This window comes from Cricetulus griseus, chromosome 3, assembly GCF_003668045.3.
Source record: "Cricetulus griseus strain 17A/GY chromosome 3, alternate assembly CriGri-PICRH-1.0, whole genome shotgun sequence".
In the NCBI taxonomy this organism is placed as follows: domain Eukaryota; kingdom Metazoa; phylum Chordata; class Mammalia; order Rodentia; family Cricetidae; genus Cricetulus; species Cricetulus griseus.
Window position 1 is genome coordinate 51,365,773 of NC_048596.1, and position 22,742 is coordinate 51,388,514.

The 22,742-nt window shown below is 45.8% G+C and overlaps 1 protein-coding gene, 1 long non-coding RNA gene and 7 other non-coding genes across 9 annotated transcripts; 1 reads left to right on the forward strand and 8 right to left on the reverse strand.

Annotated features, from left to right (window-relative positions):
- Nucleotides 1-2,658: 2,658 nt before the first annotated feature.
- LOC100755231 lies at nucleotides 2,659-5,995 on the reverse strand. Its single transcript, XR_003483964.2, has 11 exons — nucleotides 5,899-5,995; nucleotides 5,379-5,429; nucleotides 5,102-5,176; nucleotides 4,847-4,901; nucleotides 4,567-4,590; nucleotides 4,109-4,151; nucleotides 3,888-3,926; nucleotides 3,633-3,682; nucleotides 3,366-3,407; nucleotides 3,093-3,123; nucleotides 2,659-2,741 (listed from the first exon to the last, which is right to left on the reverse strand). It is a non-coding gene; the product is annotated as an uncharacterized LOC100755231 (long non-coding RNA).
- LOC113831474 lies at nucleotides 3,197-3,322 on the reverse strand. Its single transcript, XR_003484055.1, has one exon. It is a non-coding gene; the product is annotated as a small nucleolar RNA SNORD22 (small nucleolar RNA).
- On the reverse strand, nucleotides 3,493-3,560 carry LOC113831473. Its single transcript, XR_003484054.1, has one exon. It is a non-coding gene; the product is annotated as a small nucleolar RNA SNORD31 (small nucleolar RNA).
- Nucleotides 3,754-3,822, reverse strand: LOC113831478. The gene has a single exon (XR_003484053.1). It is a non-coding gene; the product is annotated as a small nucleolar RNA SNORD30 (small nucleolar RNA).
- On the reverse strand, nucleotides 3,999-4,063 carry LOC113831472. The gene has a single exon (XR_003484049.1). It is a non-coding gene; the product is annotated as a small nucleolar RNA SNORD29 (small nucleolar RNA).
- Nucleotides 4,661-4,734, reverse strand: LOC113831475. Its single transcript, XR_003484050.1, has one exon. It is a non-coding gene; the product is annotated as a small nucleolar RNA SNORD28 (small nucleolar RNA).
- On the reverse strand, nucleotides 4,980-5,048 carry LOC113831476. The gene has a single exon (XR_003484051.1). It is a non-coding gene; the product is annotated as a small nucleolar RNA SNORD27 (small nucleolar RNA).
- On the reverse strand, nucleotides 5,253-5,330 carry LOC113831477. Its single transcript, XR_003484052.1, has one exon. It is a non-coding gene; the product is annotated as a small nucleolar RNA SNORD26 (small nucleolar RNA).
- A 10,626-nt stretch (nucleotides 5,996-16,621) lies between the features above and the next one.
- Slc3a2 (solute carrier family 3 member 2) lies at nucleotides 16,622-22,480 on the forward strand. The gene is given in 9 exon segments (NM_001246748.1): nucleotides 16,622-17,117; nucleotides 17,550-17,723; nucleotides 18,207-18,301; nucleotides 20,184-20,252; nucleotides 20,381-20,439; nucleotides 20,582-20,762; nucleotides 20,846-20,989; nucleotides 21,754-21,837; nucleotides 21,934-22,480. Coding segments are annotated over 9 exon segments (1,602 nt in total). The 5' UTR covers nucleotides 16,622-16,705; the 3' UTR covers nucleotides 22,318-22,480.
- The last annotated feature ends 262 nt before the right edge of the window (nucleotides 22,481-22,742 follow it).

The following is a 22,742-nucleotide window of genomic DNA, read 5'->3' on the forward strand; positions in this document are numbered from 1 at the left end:
ATCTGTGTTCAGTCAGAGCCTCCTGGAAGATTGCCTTTATCATTCATTCCCTCCCTCTGCTTCCTTCTGCCTGGATCCCCAACTTTGTTATTAGTTTGATATAACAAAGGGCTCATTCTGTAAACTATGCTGGGTCTCGAGGTCCTACTTCACTGCCTCTCCCTCCCCTGTGTTCTCATGGTTCAGCATTCTTTACAAGTAAAGTACTCTCAAAATAGACAAGTCCCTGCCACACTCTGAAACCCAAATTGAAGCGATTTTTTCCCAACAACTCGAAGCCTGCCTGTATGCAAGTGCTATCAAATCCTGGCTAAGAAAGATCTTTAGTCCCTATTTCCTCAGAAACTATGTTAATATAACTAAATTGGAAACCTAGTTCTAACCCTTAACCTGGGTTAGACATAAAGTCTTGTCATTGTGTCAAAGCCAGTTTTGAGGCTAAAGTTTTTGTTTTGTTTTTGAGACAGTTTCTTTTTGTTTTTACTTTCTTTTTTGTTTTTATTTTGTTTCTTTTTTCCTTATTTATTTATTTTGAGACAGGGTTTCTTTGTGTAGCCCTGGCTGTTCTAGAACTAGTGCTGTAGACCAGGCTGGCCTTGAACTCACAGAGATCCACTTGCCTCTGTCTCCTGAGTGTTGGGACTAAAGGTGTGCAACACCACTGCCTCAAAGCTAAAGGTTCTCTAGGCAAGACTCAGGAGCTGTGTCCTCACTGATATAATACAAACATCAGAATTTCTGATAATTTTAGTTTTAAAACAAAATGGCTGGAGTCAGGTGGTGGTAGTTCATGTCTTTAGTCCCAGCACTCAAGAAGCAGAGGCAGGCGAATCTCTGTGAGTTCAAGGTCAGTCTGGTCTACAGAGTGAGTTCCAGGATAGCCTCCAAAGCCACAGAGAAACCCTGTCTCAAACAAAACAAAAAAAGAGCACTGGCTGCTCCCCCAGAGGTCCTGAGTTCAATTCCCAGCAACCACGTGGTGGCTCACAACTATCTATAGTGAGATCTGGTGCCTTCTTCTGGCATGCAGGCAGGCAAAACACTGTATATATAAGTAAATAAATAAATTTTGAAAGAAACAAAAGTTGGGTGACAGTGAGATGGTTCAGCAGGTAAAAGTTCCCTAAGGGAAAGCTTGGTGACCTAAATTCAAACCACAGAACCTGCACAAAGGTAGGAGAACCAAGTCCACAAAATTGTTTTCTGGATTCTAAACGTGCTCTGTCGGTAACATTCAAGTGTTCTTGTGTTCCTCATATGTCATGTACACACATGCTTACTAATAATAAATATAATTTTTAAAGCTGGACTGGTTGGGGTTGGAGGGGGTTAAGAGCACTGCCCGTTCTTCCAGAGGTCCTGATTTCAATTCCCAGCAACCACATGATGGCTTACAACCATCTATAATGTAGTCTGGTGCCCTCTTCTGGATTGCAGGGATACATGCAAGCGGAACACTGTATACATAATAAATCTTTAAAGCTGTCAGCTTGATAGAGCAATTGCCTTGCCCTCAGCACTGCATTGTGGGGAGAATAGGAATCCCTGAGTTCGTAAAGCCCTGGGTGAATGTGTACTGTTGACGTGCACAAAAGTCAATAGCTTACACACAGGAGAAAGTGACAAAGCTGGTCCCATATAAACTAGCCTAGAAGGCAAAGTTGCATTCTGACTCAAGTATGTTTATTGATTAGTGTTCACAAAAACCTAGCAACTGCAGCTTCCTCCTCCAGAGTGTTAACAGCCTGAGACTGAGACTTACCTACAAAAACCTCTTATAGGGATTAGCTAATCCCTCCCACTGTACTGTGCCTAACATCCTGAGGTTTTAATAAACAGCCTGAGGTTAAGTTAGGAGGTAGTGTGATCCATTCCATAAGAGAAAGTACACCCCCACCTGACCTATATGTCTGGTTTGCTTTCCCTTCATTCCCTTGCCACACCTAATCAGATTTCCAGGATCCAAGCCTTGCACAAAACTTCCTGTGGAAGAGTAACATGTGCTCTTAACATCTATGACATCTCTACATGTTGTAAAATATTAGTTTATAATGTGTTACCTTCATTTATGGTGAGGATGCAAAGATGTGTTACGTTCTTTTATGTTGCATTTGCTTAACCTGTCTTTATTACCTGATTGGTAATAAAGAGCTAAAGAGCCAATAGCAAGGCAGGAGAGAGAAATGGGTGGGGCTAAGAGGCAGAGAGAATATAGATGAAACCTAGAGAAAACCAAGAGACAGAGAGGATGATGCCAGGGGCCAGCCACTCAGCTGGCCAGAGTAAGAAGGCAGATATTTAGAATAAAGGTTGCCGGGCGGTGGTGGCACATGTCTTTAATCCCAGCACTCAGGAGACAGAGGCAGGTGAATCTGAAGCCAGCCTGGTCTAAGTAGCCCTGATGTACAGAGCTAGTTATAGGAAAGCCAGTGCTACACAAATCCTAGATGGAATAAGGGCATAAAGGGTTTTTCAAGGAAGCCATATGCTACCAGGCATGTGGTGGCTCATTTGGTAAGATCTGTGGGTCTAAATGAAACAAACAAGCCTGTCTCAAACTAGCTCCCTCCAAAAGTCAAATATTAACCAAGACTTTAGAACCTGTTTGTAGGACCAACCCAAATCAAATCGTTTACCCTGCCAAAGAGACAAACAACATATGGTAAAGACCAATTTTATTAATAAAATGAAGATGACACATTACAAATAGTCAAAATCTTTGTCCTTGAAGACTTTGATTCCTGTAAAATAAGAAGGTACAATAAGCAAACTTACACAGTATGCTCAATTTTAAGATGTTAGGTAGTAAAGTACTAATTAATGGCCTTTTTTCCAAGTACTTTATCACTTTATCAGCTGGGCACAGCATAATAACCTCAATTCAAGGTTGGGACAGCTGAGGTAGTTTTAGGATAGATCCTGCCTCTGTTCTTCCCAATGTTTTTTGTGTGCCCAATTTCTCAGCACACACATGGCAGCTCCTGCATCTGGTACCTTCCAGTGTTTAATAAGTGACGACAAATACATCCTAAGAACCTGATATACCTGACCAGTCCCCTCCAGCCTGCACATGAAATCAAGGGGTTACCTACCTTCCACTTGCAGTTCACTCTTTCCTCAGACCTGAAAAAATAGAAAAGCCACTTCATTTTAATCAAGTTGACAATTCTTCCCTTCCTGCACAAAAGAAATTAAGATCCCTCAGACAGTTCCTTCTGGAACAAATTTTCCTCTTCTCCCCCAGCCAGCCCCAGTGGGTTCACCTTTTCAGGCTCTGGGGCTGGGACAGGAAGTAAGACATGTGATTGTTTCTTCATGGGGAAATTATATATAATTTAGTACCCTTTACATCTCAGTTTCCTTACCTTATTTCAGCTCGACCTTGAGTGAAGACATGCTTAATTTCCCTGCAAGATAGACCAGAAAGTAGGGCCATTTAGAATTAAAGTTCATGCTACCCGAAATCCTTTCACAACTGATCCAGGGTGAGCTCATAACTCAGAAAATACCCTTCTTCACAGCTTTCAGACTGGGGCGGTATTCAAATCATCATTGGTGAGCAGGCATTCCACCAGATCAAAGCATTACAGTGACACCAAATTTATACATCAAACTACTGCAAGACCATTTACCTGGCAGGGTTTCTTGGCATTCTTGGTGCTCTCTAGGCCAGACACCAGATCTGAAAAAGGATAGTCAATGCTTTAAGTCCTACTATTCTCTTCCAACTATTCTCATCTAACCCATTCTGAGATAATTCAGATTTCCAAGTCTCAACAGCAATCATCAGCCGAACGAGATTCTATGAAAGTCATCATATATAGGGTAGCCTTTAGGAACTTTGAAACCCAATGCTACATGCATGAGCACACACTGACAAGACTTACCTCTGAACCAACCAACAAGTATTTCACTGTTAACAGAACCTGGGGGAAAAAAACAGCAAACTTTTGAAGCAAAAGGTTACATACAGACACCAACACACCCTCCACTATTCAGTTTCTCAGGTGTTCATATGTTTTCATTGTCAGTCATAGTGAGCTAGTTCGATTCATCATAGAAACTGCCTACCTGGACAAGCCCTATCCAAACCAACAAATCAACTAACCTCTGAATGCTGGAAATTGGTGGCATACAGCAATGAACTCCTCCTGAATCAAGAAAGTCAATTAGTTAAAAATTCAGAAAGAGTTAAGTCTTATCTCAGTCTTTCTGAGGCAGGGTTTGTGTAACCCTGGAACATAAAGAGACCCACCTGTCTCCCAGGCTTTGATCAAGGCATGCAGCACCATATCCAGCTATCTTACTATTAATAGTCAGGTAGGAGCATGCTAAATATTATATTTATTGTCCTTTGGTCCCTATGGAACCAATTCTCCAGTTTCCCCACTGGCAAAATACAGCATATTCAGCACATTGTTTCATTTGGATTATCTGTATTTAGAATCTAGAATAAGGAGGCAAATGGAATATGAAAAAATCGGAAAATAAAGGAGGGCTTGCTTTGGAAAGTCCACTAGCTATCTAAACAACTTCAGCTTGCATTAACATGAAAAATGGCCTCACCTTTGGACAAGCCATCAGGACAACCTGGGAAAGAGTAACAAGCAGTTAATTTTCAACCAGCAGGATGGACCAAAACTCCCTTATGGCCACTGACTGTCATCAGAACTCTAACATGCTATTATTTCACACCTTCACAGAGCATCAGTGCACGGATTCAAATCATCTGACAGTGACAAAGCTTTTAAACAGAAGAGTATTATGAGCAGCAATATGCCGCTTCAATTTCTCATTTTTCTACCCTCCAGAGGTGATAAAGTCATAGCCTCATTTGGACAATTACCTGGGCTCAATTCATCCTGGAATATAGTTCGAATTCTTCAGAATGTTACAGGATGCTGGACACACAGAAAGAGGCAATTACTTAACGCGGATTATAACCACCCCCGTACCCCATCCATCCATCCACCTAGCCCACTTTTCAGTAGCAAGATGACATCACTACAATTCAGTCATATGCTTGTCATTTACGCTCATCATCAAGTGGTCATCTAAATTTGATCCCTTCTCTCAGCGTGCATAAGCCACGTTTACCCACCTGAACTACCAGCAAAATGTGCAATATTGATCTAGCCTGGCTCCAATCTGTAAAGTCCTTTGATATTAACCATATCTGAGTAAGAGAAAAAAAGAAAATACTTCAGTACAGTTTTACCTCAAACCAAACCCATACATCTGTTGCAGACTGTGCTACTCAGAGAAATTTTCCTGTTTTCTCCACTACACCATCAGAAAGAGAGAGTTCAGGTTCTAAATCATCCCTGCAGCACATGTACAACCTCCAGCGAGCAAAACCAAAACACTAGAAGACTTACTGCAAGGAAAGCACACTCCCATCCTTCCGTAAGCAGTCACGTGCCCCAATTCTGCAACGGAATAGTTAACATTTGGTTACTTATGTCTTTTTAAGACAAAGCTGGGCGGGCGCGGGAGACTTTAGATTCAGGGCCGTCTTCCTCAGAGGTACTTTTCCTCATGGAAATCAGTACAGGTCTGTGAAAAGGTACTCATCACAGGAGATGGCCTTGCACCGCCGCCACCATTTTGTCCTTCACAACATTGTTTCGAGGTCTGGAGGACCCCCAGTGTAATTACTCTGCCTGCGCCCCAGTTACCGGAGCTACAGAACCACGCCTGGGAAACGCTATGTTCACGCGGACTCTTTTGAAAGAGCCACCAGAAATAATTGCTTCTTAAAGATAAGCCAGGCCCCGTGGCTCACGCTCTTGATAACAAAAGGCAGGCAGATCTAAATGAGATCGAAGCCAGCCGTGGACACAGCGCAACCCAGGTTGGGTAAGAAAAAAAACTAACTACTAAAGAAGCAACACTTACCGAAGCCAGGGAAAAATGAGACCGAAACGAGCAACGGACGTCCCTTAAATACCATTTCGCAGAGGCCCATGGGATTTGGAGGCGGTACTAGGAAGCACGCAGGCGCCCACGTAAACGACGTGCGAGCCGGGGGAATTCTGGGTTCCGGATTCCCGCAAAGGCGCGTGAAGAGCGCTCCGCCTCGAACCTGTGGCCGGAAAGAGGAGAGGCGCAGGCGCTGTCGGGGAGTGTGACGTCACGCCCTCGGCGCCGCGGCTAGGCGGTTCCAACCCACTGCAGATGACACGTCATCGCTGGAGGCTTGGTGTCGCGGCGTCTGCGGCCTGACTGGTCACCGGTCCCCATACCTTTCCGTTATTCCTTTCTCTCAGTCACGCTAAAGCCGCGTGTAGATCCTGATCCATCCCTATGGATTCCAAACCTAATGAGCACTCCACCGGCGGCGTCTCGGTTCCCCGCCAGCCTCCCAGCGCGCAAACGGGGCCTGATATCCAGGCTGTCAGCGCAGGGGGCGACTCAGGTACTGGGCCCCTGGCTGAGCTCGGTTGGAGATCCCTTGCATGGAGCCTTTTAGCGTCACTCTGGAGACAGATTCTCTTGACCCGCCGTGGTTTGCTGTCTCGTCTGTTTTCTCCGTGATCTGGGTCCGAAATGAAGAAGTCCAACATTAGGCGTCATTTATGGAGCATGTTGCATGTTTTTGTTCTTGACAGTGCTGTAGATGAAACCTGAGGCTATGTGCATGTGTAGACAGGTGCGATACTACTGAGTCTGCCACCTCTCCACCCAAATGGGCTTACCGTATTAAAGCACCCTGTGTTGTCCACAATACCCAGAGGTAGGGACATGGACAACCCTCATTTTATACATGAGTGGTCTTAGATATAAGAGCTCTCCGGAGGGGGTTATCTTAAAATTTACCAATTGTCTGGGGCACAGCTAGGGCAGGGACAGGCAGGCTGGTTATTGATACTGTGCAGCAGCGTCACGTCATTAGTCATAGCAAACATCTGTGTGCGTAAGTTTTCGTTGCAACATCTACTTCTCTCTTACTAGTTGTTCTTCAGCATGACCTCATTTAATAGTCCTACTATTCCAGTTGGAAGGTGTTAGGTAAAGTCATGGGTGAGGAACGTAATTTGCTGAATGTTACACAAATAAGCAATATCAGATTCAAGGTATAAATCCAGACGCCCCTATCCCCAAGGAGTCTGGGAAGTTTTAAGATATAGAGGCCCTTTCGGCCTCTATATCTATACAGAGAGGTTAGAATGTTTGGTAGCCCGGTTCTAAACCTGCCCTCAGGGTGTTAAGAGCAGGCCCTCCTCTGGTGGCACCTTAGTCCAGACTCCGCCCCTTAAAAGCCCGCCATTGGCAGCTCCACCCCCGGAGGCCCCACCACTGGATTCACCTCGAGGTTCCTGGTTTTCTATTCCCCTGGGGCCACTCAGGAATGCTTTTCTCAAATTAAACCTGGATTTATTAATTCGGTCTGATCGGTTTATTGCATCACCATTGGTGAGTTTTCATTAACCTTTCCACTAACTTGGATTTTTAAACTTAACAGTAACAACCACCTATTATTCCAGTTCCAGGGGATCCAACTGGCTTCTGAGGGTACCTGTATTCATGTGCAGAGACTCATGCATACACACACACACACACACACACACACACACACATATATGTATATATGTTTTTTTGGGGGGGGTTCGAGACAGTGTTTCTCTTTGTAGCTTTGTAGCTCTGGAGACCAGGATGGCCTCGAACTCACAGAGCTCTGCCTGCCTCTGCCTCCCGAGTGCTGGGAATAAAGGTGTGCACCACCATGCCAGGCTCATAAATATTTTATTTTTTCCCACGTAGTAAGGAAGCTTTATTGGGGGAAGAAAAGGGAGAGAGGAGGAAGAGAGAGACACAGAGACCTGTTTTAAAGAACAGTTTGAGAGTACACTTCAAAGGGTAGTGGGCTGGACAGAAACTACCATACTTGTGTACATTTCATTTTGATGCTTTTGCATATAGTTCTGTTTGCAAGGTAATTTGGAGAGCAAGGAAATACACAATGATAATTTTTGGGCTTGCTTATCTCTCCTTGTGACCCCGTCCACTGGAAAAGGATTGTCTTTTCTTTAGGTCTTACCTGAAAACTTAATGCCACAAATAAGCTGTATGTCTACTAGCAGGCCAGAGACTATTTATTAAAGTTTATGCATTGTTTATGCATATGATATGTTTTGCCTGCATGCATGTATGTGCATTACATGTGTGCTTGGTACCCACAGAGGCCCGAAGAAGACACTGGATCCCCTGAAACTGGAGTTAAGAATGGTTGTAAACTGCCCTGTGGGTGCTAGCAACTGAACCCAGGTCCTCTTCAAGAGCAACATATGCTCTTAACTGCTGAGCCATTTCTCCAACCCCATTAAAATTTTTTTGTTTTATGTGTGTGAGTGTTTTGCCTATATCTGTACAAGTGTACCATATGTGTGCCTGGTGCCCAAGGAGGCTAAAAGAAAGTGGGTGGTGCCATGACATATGGCTAGAGCCACCTCCCATCCTGCTTTTGTTTTTTTGATCTGGAAGTCGATTTTCTGGGTAGGCTAGCCTTTGTCTCCGTTGCGGAGGCTTATAAACCAGCACCACAACAAACATTTTTTTGTTTTTTTGTTTTTTGTTTTTCGAGACAAGGTTTCTCTGTGTAGCTTTGGAGCCTATCCTGGCACTCGCTCTGTAGACCATGCTGGCCTCGAACTCACAGAGATCCTCCTGCCTCTGCCCCCCAAGTGTGTGTGTATTGCCTGCATTCTAGCCAGGCAGTGGCAGTGTACACCTTTGATGTCAGCCAGCATTCAGGAGGCAGAGACAGACAGAACTCTGTGAGTTCAAGGCCAGCCTGGTCCACAGAGTGAGTTCCAGGACAGTCTCCAAAGCTATAGAGAAACCCTGTCTCTAAAAAAAAGAAAAAAAAAGATTATCTATTCTAGGAGTAAATATTTGTAATCTTTATTATCTGCTGATTTGGGCACTTTATGACTGCTGTACTTGGGTTGGAGAGATGGCTCAGCTGTTAAAGGCTAGGCTCATAACCAAAAAAAAAAAAAAAATTGCTATATTTTAAGGAGACTCCTGCACAGTGGGGGCTCCCTTGCAGAGCCTGGATTAGGCACAAACCACACTCAAACACGAATTTTTTACAATGAGATCCTGTATTATTCAGGGAAGAAAACTTAAAGTGTCCGCTTTCTGATAAAGGCAGGAAAACAGCAGCAAATAACCTTGTAGATGTCTTTTGTTTGGTTTTTTTGTTTGTTTGTTTTTGTTTGTTTGTTTTTTTGTTTTGTTTTTTGAGACAGGGTTTCTCTGTGGCTTTGGAGGCTGTCCTGGAACTAGCTCTTGTAGACCAGGCTGGCCTCAAACTCACAGAGATCCACCTGCCTCTGCCTCCCGAATGCTGGCATTAAAGGCATGCGCCACCACCACCCTCCAGAGCCACCAGCTTGAGTGGGCTAGTGAATCTTCAATATTGCCTTGTCAATTCTTAGCCTCTACCACCTAAGTAGTGGTATTATAGGTGTGTGCCAGGACACCCAGTTTTTTTCCCCCTTCAACTTTTTTTTTAATTTAAATTAAAAACAATCTTATTTTACATACCAATCCCAGTTCCCTCTCCCTCCCATCTGTCCTCCCATTCTCCCCACCAACCCCCATCTCACCCCCTCTCATCCACTTCCCAGGGAATCTGAGGCCTCCCTTGGGGGGGATCATCAAAGTCTGTCACTTCATTTGGGGTAGGACCTGGGCCCTCCCCCATGCATCTAGGCTGATGCTCCCTTCATAGGGAACTGGCTCCCCCCCAAAAAAAGCCGATTTGTGCACTAGGGATAAGTACTGATTCCACTGCCTGAGGTCCCATAGACTTCCGAGGCTCCCCAGCTGACACCCACGTTCAGGGGACACCGGTTTTATAAGGTGATGAGGTTCATTTTTTTTTTTTTTTCCTTTTGGGTTTTTGAGACAGGGTTTCTCTGTATAACAGAGCTGGCTGTCCCGGAACTTGCTCTGTAGACCAGGCTGGCCTTGAATTCACAGACATCTGCCTGCCTGTACCTCCCAAATGTTGGGATTATAGGCATGCACTACCATCACCTGGCCAAACCCAGGACTTTTTGTATGTTAGCAAGCCCTCTAGTAACTGAGTTACATCCCCAGCCTCACCCCTAGTTTTTTTGTTTTTGTATTTTTACCACAAATGGTCACACTACAGTTTCTTCCCTTCTAGTCCACTTTTTACTTTGTAGCTAGGATGTTCAATTCCCAGCACCTATATGGCAGCTAACAACCATCTATTGTAGCATGAATTCTAATTATACTAATAATAAAAACCCAGAATCAGATATTGGGGTTAAAGCTGAAGATCAGAAAAACAAAGTGGCCAGCCAGTGCTCCTCAGACTGCCCCTCTCTTGTCTCCTCCCCCTTATAGTCCTCTCTCCACCCAGCCCAGCCATATCACCTCCTTAATGCTGGGATTAAAGGCGTGGCACTCCGAGTGCTTAGATCACCTTTCTGTGAGCTCTGATTCTCTTTTAGACTGCACCAATTTTGTGTAGCCAACGGTGGCCTTGAACCAGATATCTGTCTGCCTCTGTCTCCTGGGTGCTGGGATTAAAGGTGTGTGCCACCATAGCCTGGCCTCTATGGCTAACTAGTGTGGCTGGCTTTATGGCTTTACGCACTGATCTTCAGGCAAGATTTATTTGTTAAGAACATAAACAAATGGGCTCCAAAGCTACACAGAGAAACCCTGTCTCGAAAAATCAATATATAACAAAATATCACCACACTCTATAATTTCAGTTCCAGGGGATCTGACACACTCTTCTGGTCTCCAAGGGCACCAGACATGCACATAGTGCACAGACAGACATGCAAACCAAATACCCATACACATAAAATAATACCTTTCCTGCCTCTGCCTCCTGAGTGTGTGCCACCAACACCCGGCTAATAAAACCTTTTCTAAGAAATTGTTTTAAGTTCACTTCTTAACTCACAGTCCTTTAGTGCCTCTCTGCTGTGCTTAGGCTACAGTCCAATTTGACTAATAACTGCTGTAAAGAAATACTGTTCCCTGCCTGGCTGTGGTGGCACTCGGGAGGCAGAGGTAGGCAGATCTCTGTGAGTTCAAGGCCAGCCAGGTCTTCAAAGAGAGTTCTAGGACAGCCTCCAAACCTACAAGAAACCCTGTCTCAAAAAACCAAAATTAAAAAAAAGAAAAGAAATACTGTTCCCTTATCAATTGTTTCTGTCCTAGTTTCTTTTCTGTTGCTGTGATAAAGTGCTCTGACAAAAAGCAACTTAGAAGAGAGAGGTTTATTATAGCTTACAGTTTCAGGTTACAGTCCATCATTGTCAGGAAGTCAAGGAGCCACATCACATCTGTGGCCAAGAACAAAAATAAACAAATGCATACATGGACACCTGCTTGTTTGAGACAGTTGGGGGGAGGGCCCCCTAGGGAATGAAGGATACCATATACATGGGTATTGTCTTCTAGATCAGTAAATTTAATAAGACAGCCCCCCACAGACATGGCTACAGGTCAGCACAATGTAGACACTGGGACTCTTCCCATGTGATTCTGGGTTAATTAACAATTCAAGTTGTTAATTAAATTAAGTTGACCATCCATTTCTTTTTTGGGGGGCAGGAGTGGGGTTCCGAGACAGGGTTTCTTTGTAGCTTTGGAGGCTGTCCTGGAACTCACTCTGTAGACCAGGCTGGTCTCTGCCTCCCAACTGCTGGGATTAAAGGTGTGCGACACCACTGCACAGCCATCCATTTCTTTTTAAACAAATCTTTACTACTAATGTGTGTGTGTGTGTGTGTGTGTGTGTGTCAGAGAGAGAGAGAGAGAGAGAGAGAGAGAGAGCGAGAGCGCACATGCAGGTATGCCACAGTACACATATAGAGGTCAGAGAATAACTTTCAGAAGTTGTTTCTCTCTTACTATATGGGTCCCAAGGATAAAACACAGGTCATCTCCATATTATGAGAGTTCCAGGGACTGACCACCCTGCTTCAAAGCAAGTGCCTTTGCTCACTGAGCTGTCTCACCAGTTCCCTGCTCTGAGTCTGACCTACAACTATCAGTCACAAAGTTCCTGATTTGATCTTATGCAGGTGAATCATCTCCCCATTACCTAGCAGTGTACAAGACACAAACAGAATTCAATATGTAATTATCAGTTCATTGAGATGCATAGATGGTAAATAGAGATAGACAGGTGATGCTAGATTGGTACACACATGCTAGGTAGTACTCTAGCCACTAAGCTATAAAGATATAAATACATGCTTTGTTTTTTTGAGAGCTCAGACTGGCTTTGAACTCTTACCCTCCTGCCTCAGTCTGTCTCTCTCTATTTTTTACTGACCTTTTTCCAGTCTCCGTTGATTCTCCATCACTGGTTATTAATCAAAAGAGCTTGCTGTTGGAGTGCTGACGAATGTTTGGTCAAAGAACAACCCTGCCCCCACCTGGTAGCAAGAGGCACTGCTTCCCTGTAGTGGAGAAAGGAAATGGGAAAATGACTAGAACTGGCGGGTGTGAGTGACTGTGTGTGTGTGTGTGTGTGTGTGTGTGTGTGTGTGTGTGTGTGTGTGTTCTGTATGTCTGTCAGTCTTAGTTTGTTCTAGGAATCCAACACAGGGACTTGAATATACTAAACATACACTGTACCACTAAGCTATACCCCTAACACTATATTTTATTTTTATATTTTTGGTTTTTTGAGACATGGTTTCTGTTTAACAGCCCTGTCTGTCCTGGAACTCACTTTGTAGACCAGGCTGGCCTCGAACTCACAGAAATTTGCCTGCCTCTGCCCCCCACCTCCACCCAGTGCTGGGATTAAAGACCTGTGCCACCATCTACTGGCAGCATTTATTTAACTACTTTTGTTTATTTACTTATTTATTCATGTGAGTGGGTGCCATGTAGCAAGTGTGGAGTTCAGAAGACCATTTTCGAGAGTTGGGTCTCTCACCATGTGAATCCCAGGGATCAAACTCAGATCATACCTGACAGCAGAGGCTTAGCCACCTCACCACCCCCTAAGTTAATATTATCTGTTTTGTTTGGTTGTAAGGGTTGAGCCCAAGCTTTCAGTATGCTTGGCAAGTGCTCCTGCTACTGAGCTACACCCCAATCTAATAGACAGAAAAATTAATTTAAAAGATTAACTATTATCAGGTTGGTTTGGAACTTGTGATCTTCCTGCCTCAGGCCAAAGTGCTAGGATTACAGGTGTTTTTCACACTAACTTTCCTTCTACTTAGTTTTTCTTTTTAAAGATTTATTTTATTTATTTTTAAAGATTTATTTACTTATCATGTATACAGTGCATGCCAGAAGAGGGTACCAGATCCCATTACAGATGGTTGTGAGCCACCATGTGGTTGCTGGGAATTGAACTCAGGACCTCTGCTAGAGCAAGCAGTGCTCTTAACCTCTGAGCCATCTCTCCAGCCTCCTCTACTTAGTTTTTCAAGGCTGTTTCAGACTATGATGGGCACCCACAAATCCTTTAATTTCTTCTTTTATGTAGTCTATTCAAGACACCCACTATTACATAGGTGCTTTTTTGCATTATGCATAAATAATAGTTCTAATGAGGTTCCAGGCTGCCTCCTTTTATTACTTCCTTATTTTGGTTTAGCTTCAGTCTGGAAGAATGTTTCATGTTATTAAAGACTTGCTGGGTCTGTGTGACATTAGGACTTGATAGGGTCAGACAGTATTCAGCTCATGTGCTGTGACTTAGTGTTTCTTAGTGCTTGAGTTACACATGATGGATGTGGTGGATCATTCCTACTCATCTTTGCATCTTTGGTGGCTCAGCTGTAGCTGTCCCTTTCTTACTGTCAGCTCTAGATGGCAGCCCACCACTTAGCTTCTAAATGATTCAGATGCTTGTCTCACCAGTACATTACAGCTGGCTTTGGTTTTTGTCTCCTCTGGGCCTTTTCTTGGACTTCAGTTCTACAATGGCCTCACATAATCTACTTATCCCAGCAAATGGATTGTATTTACTTTGTCTTTGTTGTTGCTTCTGAGTCAGGGTCTCATGTAGCCCAGGCTGGCCTCAAACTTGCTGTGTAGTTGGTGGTTACCTTGAACTTTTTCTGCCTCCACTTTTTGTGCTAAGACTATAGGCTGGTGCCTCCTCTGTGCCTAGCTTATGTGGTGGTAGGGGTAGAACCCCGGGCTTTTGAGTGTTAAGCAAGCACTCTACCTCCTGAGCTACATCCCTTGCCCTCATTCTTCAACGCTTATGGTGCTGTGGATTGAACATGGTAAGCAAGCCCCCCTCCTCTGAACTGCATCCCCAGGCAGTTAAGTTTATTTTAGTCATCACACACGAGCAGGATATGAAACTCTCTATTTACCTCAGGTATCTTGAACTCCCTCTTCCTTTTCCTCTTTCTCTCCTCTGTGTCAGACTCCTGTAGCCGAGACTTGCCTCACTGTGTTTCTGAGGCTGGCCTTGAACTCCTGATCCTCCTATCTCTAATTCCCAAATGCTTGGATTGTATGCATATGCCACCATGCCTGGTACCTCTGACCTCTTTCTCTATAGTGTTTTTTTCCTGTCCTCCATTGTCACCATTTTGTTTTAGTTTGAACAGTAACTGGGTTTGTTTTTCCCCACAAACCACTTCATCTTGATATAGTAGTGCTTAACTTTGTTTAGTTGCTTCTCAGAAGGGAAGAGTGGGTTTGAATGCTACAGTTCATCCACTCATTTACCAAACACATATGAAGGGCTTAGAGTATGGTTTCTGAGAAGACAAACTGACAAATAGCACAAGGCTCTCACCACTTGTCTTCAAGGGCAGACACTCAGACAAGGAAGCAGAGGCACAAATGGTGGGGACCTGAGTTGTAGCAGTGATAAACAACAGGTGGGGGAAAGCAGTTCCAGGTGAGTGCTCTCTCATGCGGGGCATGTACAGCATGTACAGCAGGTGTAAGACTGGAAATGCCCTGCGTGCTAGGAGTTGGCAGGTGCTGGGAAGCTGCTGTGGCTGGACAATAGTGTTTGGGAGGGTGTGCTGGCTGAAAAAACCAAGGGGGTGAGTTCATTCTCTAAGACACTTAGAAATCAACTTCTGCCACCTTGGGGGGGGGTGCTGTAGTGAGCATGTGGAGGTCAGAGGACAGCTTTTGGTGGTCAGTTCTCTTTCTACCATGTGGATCAAACTCAGATTGTCAGGCGGGGTGGGCGGTGGGCAATCACCTTTACCGGATGATCATTGTGTTGGCTTGATCCAGTGAGCCATCTGGTTGGATTTAGATGCTGTGTTTCTTGGTGCGTTACACTGAACCACGTCAGGGAGTGCTTCTGTTTGTACAGTTCTCAAACCTTGAGCTTTCATTCTGGGTGTAAGTCTGTCCGGAACGCTTCTTATCAGGCATGCCCAGGGCAAGGTAGACCTCTTATCATTTGTGAGCAGTGGCATGAACCTTAACCTTTACCCACTTTGCCTCTTCCTAGGAGCTGGTATGTAGGTTTTTCTCCAGTGAGGCTGGGACGATCTTTGGAAATTTGAAAGGGCAGTCGCAGGTGATGAGACTTTTCACACCCCTTTCTCTCTACTGTTCAAATCTTGGCTTCTGCTTTCTTCCAAATGTATAGCAATCTTGGGAGAGAGAGAAAGGACCTGTTTCCTTCAGCTCCTCTCTGAAAATAACTCAGCTGGCTGTGGTAAAGAACAAGTTGTTCCCAAGAGAGTGTTGGCGCCTCATAGTGTTGCTGTCCAGTTGTCCCTGCTGTGAGCCCAGTCTGCCCCATTTATCTTTCCTCTTGCTAAGGGGGAATTTGGGAAGCTTTCAAAGTCTGAGGGAACTAAGCTGCCTCCAGGGCCTCGCATAGTCGAGTGATGTAGGAAGCCTGGCATACTGGAGGGTTTGAGAAGTACTGAGAGGTGGGTTTAAGAGTCAGAACATCATGTATATTCAAAAGGTAGATGCCTGAATGCCTTTGGAATGTTTATTACAGCCCTATTAGTCTTTTCTGGATGTCAGAGTCCCAGTTGCCCAACATTCTCTCACAACTAGGATAAAGTAAGAAGGGTAGTGTCCACTTCAACTGCATTTCTCTCCTCGAAGATTAATGTTAAATCGGGGAGAAGAACGGATAAGAATTGATTCTATGCAATTAATAAAGGATTGGGAGGGGTGCTCGGCTGATAGTTGCTGCCTGAGGAATTAAGTTCCAAGAGTCTTAAAAGGTGCGGGGGAGTAAGCCCCGAGGGGGAATCCAGGGCCTGAGCTAAGTCTGGAGTCTCAGAAGAAAAGATCTGGTGTGGGGAAAGCAGAAGTGGGATCGTAGTTATCTCTGCATGGAGTTGAGGAGAGGAGTGTTAGCCTGAACCTTGCCTGGGGGCGAAGATGATAGTTGATAGTGGCCTCACAGGCAGCGATCGGAGGAGGAGCTTTGGAATTTGGTCTGGACAAATTGGAGTTGTTATCCTAAAAGTGATTGATTCGGACTGGAAGAAGCGTTAGGAACCGAGGTCCAAGCTGCTGGAGGCGCCAAACTGTTAGTATTCCTCTGCATCTCTTTAAGGGGCGGAGCTCCCGGGTCACTTCCCCGCCGCCACGCCCGCCCGGCGGCAGAAACAGTTCGGGAAGCTGAGCCTGCCTCACAGTCGTGGGGCGTCTCTCTACTCGGAGTTAGCAGGATTCGAGCCGTCTCACTGACCACAGGCCGTGTCGTGTCACCGGTTCTGCAGGCACCATGAGCCAGGACACCGAAGTGGACATGAAAGAGGTGGAGCTGAACGAACTAGAACCGGAGAAGCAGCCTATGAATGCGGCGGCCGGGGCGGCGGCCGGGGAGAAGAACGGTCTGGTGAAGATCAAGGTGGCCGAAGACGAGGCGGAGGCGGAGGCCGGGGCCAAGTTCACGGGCTTGTCCAAGGAGGAGCTGTTGAAGGTAGCCGGCAGCCCCGGCTGGGTGCGCACCCGCTGGGCGCTGCTGCTGCTCTTCTGGCTCGGCTGGCTTGGCATGCTGGCGGGCGCCGTGGTCATCATCGTCCGGGCTCCGCGCTGCCGTGAGCTGCCGGTACAGAGGTGGTGGCACGAGGGCGCCCTCTATCGCGTCGGCGACCTTCAGGCCTTCGTAGGTCCGAACGCGGGAGGCATAGCTGGTGAGTGGGGTGCACACCCTCATCCCTTTCCCCATGTGCCCCTCTTGTAACTGGCCCCTCTGCTGCTCTCCTCCCTCCTCGCCCTCTAGACGAACTCAGATGGTTCTCCACTGCTCCCTGTTTTCTGGGACCACTCCCTGGCAAACAATCCCTGCTTCCTTTCTTTACAAACAAAAACAACAAAAAAACCCGCTACCCCCACTTCTTCCTAAGGGTGGCTGAGTCAGCACATCCATTTTCTGTTCCCAGAACCACGAGGCGCCTGAACCAGTTCAAACCAGTTTCTGAAGTAAAGTGCGAGGCTCCTTGCGTCAGCTACTTCGTCTCGTGATCCAGCCCCCTTAGAGGGAGTGGGGAAAGTGTTGGAGAGAATGTGGAGGCCTGAGGCTTCTCATGCCTCGATTCGTTAACTCATCCTCCTCCTTATCGCAGGTCTGAAAAAGCATCTGGAGTACTTGAGCACCCTGAAGGTGAAGGGCCTGGTGTTGGGCCCAATTCACAAGAACCAGAAGGATGACGTCAATGGAACCGACTTGAAACAGATTGACCCCAGTTTAGGCTCCCAGGAAGATTTTAAAGACCTTCTGCAATCTGCCAAGAAAAAGAGTAGGTCTTTCCAAGAAAGCAGAAAGAGTTTGGCACTGTAGCCGAGTAGCAGGACAGGATTCTTGTCTGGTTTACTCCTAACTGGTTCAAGAGTTTTTCTAGGGCAGGCAACGGGGAGATACGTTACGATTCACGATAAACAGTGTGTGGTTCATGTGTTCTATTTTTGGCTGGGGGATTTTTATTTATGTTTTGGTTTTGAGGTAGGGTCTCACCATGTAACTCTGGTTGGTTGGCCTGTACCTTACTATGTAGACCAGGTGGGATGCAAGTTGACAAAGGTTCACTGGTCCCCAGTCCTAGGCTTAAGTGTGCCACCATGGCTGGTTAAAATCAATGGCTTTTAAATTTATAAAGTAGATCGTCTGTGTGTAAGAGATTCACTATTGTTTTATAACTCAATATAGAGGGCTGAGAATGTAGCTTCTGTTGAAGCTTCTTGTCCCTCTTACTCCAAAGAACTCTCTCAACTGGTTGTTTCAGGCATTCACATCATTTTGGACCTCACTCCCAACTACCGGGGCCAGAGTGCATGGTTCCTCCCTGCTCAAGCTGACTGGGTGGCCACCAAGATGAAGGTGAGTTTTATGGTTGGTGGCAGACTGGATTCATTCACAGCAAATCTCCTCCCATAGCCTGAAGTGTCCATGGTGCGCAGGGTTTGGGCTTTTTTTTTTCTTTTCTGACTGCCCTTTGTGTGTGTGTGTGTTTCCTTTACTCTAGGAGCAAGGCTGTGCCAGGAAGGGAATTTGTCAGATGTTAGTCTGGAAGTTTGATTTTTCTTTTTTGTGATAGGAAGTCCTTTCTTTCTCTGTGGGAATCCTGATCTGACTGGTTTCCCAGTTTTTGTTTGATATGTTTGGAACGGAGCCCAGTCTGGAATTATAAGCACTAGGGTCTTACTATGTATCTGGGACTATGCCAAGTACTTCATTATTTAAAATTTTTTTTAACTCCACTATGAATTTTTTAATAAGATTTGTTTTTCATATGTATGGGTGTTTTGCCTGCATGTGTGTATGTTCACCATGTGCATGTCTCGTAGCCCGGGAATGGAGAAGAGGGTGATGAACCCCCCCCCCCAAACTGAAGTTACAAGCAGTTGTGAGTGGCAGTGTGGGTACTGGGAACTGAACCTGGGTCCTCTGCAAGAGCAGCAAGCATTCCTAACCACTGAGCCATCTCTCTAGCCCCCATCCCAAGTATTTTATAGCTTCTTTTTAATACCACAAAATACCTGTTACTGCTAGTCTGTTAATGAGGAAGCTGAGATATAGTCACTTGATGTGTTCCAAAAATGAAGTCTCAATGAGTCTTTTCTAATCTGCCTTTCCTTGTGGTAGTGGTCTAAACTGTATAGCCACCAGGCCAGGGTTAAGCTTCTAATATCATGCTAGTTTCTGATGCCTAGGTTTTAGGACACTGGCAGGTCCAGGATGGACGTAACAGAAGTAGAGGCAGACGCTGACACTTTGCTGTCAGCTGTGACTCTGAGTGAGGATTTTTGGACTCTCAGCATGTGGGTGGGACTCCTGTAATCATCCAGTTTGGCTGTTGCCAGTTGCTGGGAGCTTTGTGTTTTAGAACTCTTGCTGAGGATGACCTTGAATTGCTAATCCTCTTGCCTTCTAAGTGCTGAGATACTATGCTCATAGGAAGTTCAAAGTACTGGAGAAAGCCTGTAGTCCTAGCACTTGAAAGCTGGAGGTAGGACATCAGAAATTAAAAAATAGCCTTGGTTATGTAGTGAGTTTGAGACTGGTCTTAAGCCAAAACCAAAAGCTGTTGGTAATGTTTTCGGGTGATAGATGAAGACGGAGAGCAGACGATGGGGAAGGTAGGGGTGTGGGGGCATGGCTCTGTGCTAAGTGCCAGGTGAAACCAGGGCTGAAACCTTCAGGCCTGGGCCTGTTCTGCAGAGTTGACCTCTTTTCAGATGTCTCAGTAGCCCTCAGGCTGTGTTTTGAATTTCAAACTTTTCATTCTTGGCCTTGCTCCCACCAGCTCTGGTGGGAGAGCACACACTCTCCAGGCCTCAGGAAACTGGGAGAGAGGAGTAAGTACATTTGCCTTAGGGTCTTGACTGGCATTTTAGGTTCTGTCTCTGCTGTTCCCTGATTATGATCTTGGCCATGTCTTCTTGCTTCTCTGAGCCTGTTTCTAATTTGAGGGTATTTTCATTCTGCATACCAAATGTTAGGTATTAGAGCTATGCATACATATTTTCTCTTGGGCCATTTCTGTGGCTCTTAAAAGTGAAGCTGTGTGATTTGCCAAAGGCAAGAATAGAGAACAGAAAAATGCTATTATACACTAAGAGCATACCAAGGGCTACATACCAAGGTCTAACCTTTGAAGGGAGAGAGTGAAATCCTATTTTATAGAGGTCACAGGGAAAATTGAGGTAGGCGAGGGCTTGCTTGTGTGCTGATCTTTTCTCTATTCTTTTGTCCCCTGCAGGAAGCTCTGAGTTCTTGGTTGCAGGAAGGTGTGGATGGGTTCCAATTTCGGGATGTGGAAAAGCTGATGGTGAGTGCCCTTTCCATGTTGAGAGGCAAAGCTTTGGTGAGAAGAGAGGGTCTCGGCCAGTGATAGGTGATGTTCCCTATTCTGATTCTGTGTTTTTTTTTTTTTTTTTTTTTCTTTTTGGGTGCTAGGATGCATCCTTGTACTTGGCTGAGTGGCAGAATATCACCAAGAACTTCAGTGAGGATAGGTAGGTGTCGGACACCCCTGCCATTGTGAGAGCCCCTTGGAGTGCTAAGCCCTTAGAGGGGAGTTTCCTGGTGTTGAAAACTTCACTTTTCTTCTTTATCTCTGCCATTTTGTAACAACACTCCTGCCCTTACTTTGTGCAGGCTCTTGATTGCAGGGACTGACTCCTCCGACCTGCAGCAAATTGTGACCATACTCGAATCCACCAGCGACCTGCTGTTGACCAGCTCCTATCTATCAAATTCCAGTTTTACTGGGGAGCATACAAAATTGCTAGTCACTCGGTATTTGAATGCCACTGGCAGTCACTGGTGCAGCTGGAGTGTAAGTACCATGCTGGTGGGTATAGGGGAAGGCGGAAGGTGCTGGTTGTGGGTGAAGGTGCATGTAGGCATGTCTTCCTCCAGGTGTCTCAGGCAGGGCTCCTGACAGCCTCCGTCCCAGCTCAGCTCCTCCGACTCTACCAGCTGATGCTCTTCACTCTGCCAGGGACCCCTGTTTTCAGCTATGGGGATGAGATCGGCTTGCAGGAAGCTGTCGTTCCTGGACAGGTACCACCTGTTTTCTGCCCAGCACAGTGTGGAAATAGTGTTTGTTTATGTATCACATCTTGGCATCTGTGGATAGCAGCAGACAGACAACAGCCCTGAGGTGGAACTTTGTTAAATTCCTTGTCAGTCACCCTGTGAACTATGTGGCAGGGTTTAAACAGGGTTTCCCTGTTGTCATATTCATTGTATATCTTGGGCTGGCCTCAGACACCATGTAGCATATTCTCCTTGAGTGGAACTCAGCCGGAAATACATCTGTGCGCGCGCGCGCGTGTGTGTGTGTGTGTGTGTGTGTGTGTGTGTGTGTGTGTGTGTGTGTGTGTGTGTGGTGTAGACACATGCACAGATATCAGAGTACAGCTTGGTGGAGTAAGTTCTTGCCTTCAGCTTTTATATGGGTTCCGGGGATCAAATTCCAGTTGTCAGCTGGCATGGCAAATGCTTTTAGCCATCTTGCTAGAGCCCCAGAACCTATTTTTAAAGGTAATGCCTGGTGTCTGGTAAATATGTTCGAATGGTAGCAAATGTTGTTCTGTTAGACAGTGGTACTCTGCACCCATTGGATAGACTCTGAGCCCTCTGGGAACTCAGTTTAGTGAGAGTCCAGACAAACAGACAGCTACACACTGTGGGTGCCATGATGAAGTACCACCACAAAGGCATCTACCAGCAGAAAAAAATACAAAATGATGAAATGAAAACAGGGAGTGGGAGGAAGGGAAGTGGACCCACCCCTTTTAAAGTCCCACACTTTTGTTCTTTAGCCTGTGGAGGCCCCATTCATGCCATGGGATGAATCCAGCCTCCCCCAAACTCCGGGACACATAAGCACGAACATGACAGTGAAGGTAAGCGGTTTAACCCTGACCCTCATGGTGGGCAGGTGGCTTACAGATGTCCGGTGGACCCCTCACTCCTTCCTTCTGTGTGTCCTTCATTTTCAGGGCCAGAATGAAGACCCTGGCTCCCTCCTTACCCAGTTCCGGTGGCTGAGTGACCTTCGGGGTAAGGAGCGGGGTAAGGAACGCTCTCTGTTGCACGGTGACTTCCGTGCACTGACCTCCTCACCTGGCATCTTCTCCTACGTCCGCTACTGGGACCAGAATGAGCGTTACCTGGTGGTGCTCAACTTTCAGGACGTGGGCCTGTCAGCCAGGCTAGAGGCCGCCAACCTCCCTGCTGGTATAAGTCTGCCAGCCAGCGCTAACCTATTGTTTAGCACCAACAGTACCCGGCTAGGCCAAGAGCAGGGTACTTCTCTGAGTCTGGAAAACTTGTACCTGAATCCTCATGAGGGCTTGCTGTTACATTTCCCATATGTGGCTTGACCCTACCTGTCTAAGACCTACCACCCTCCTCTCTTTTCCCCTGGCCTTTTGAATTATTTTTTTCTCTCCTTTTGTTTGTTTGTTTTGTTTAACTTTTGCAGATTGCATATCAATTCTCACACTGGGTGTTTTTGCCTTCAAATAAAAATCACCCCTGCCTGATGAGGTTGTGTCTTCCCTTCATCCTTCATCAAAGCAGGCCTCCCTCCTCCCCATCCCTCCCCTTCTTTCTTGGCCTGCCCCCCACCCCCATAGTGTCTAGTCTCAGCCAGTTGTTTTTTTTATTATTATGTATACAGTCTTCTGCCCGCATGCCAGCAGAGGGCACCAGATCTCATTCAAGGTGGTTGTGAGCCACCATGTGTTTGCTGGGAATTGAACTCAAGACCTCTGGAAGAACAGTCAATGCCCTTAACTGCTGAGCC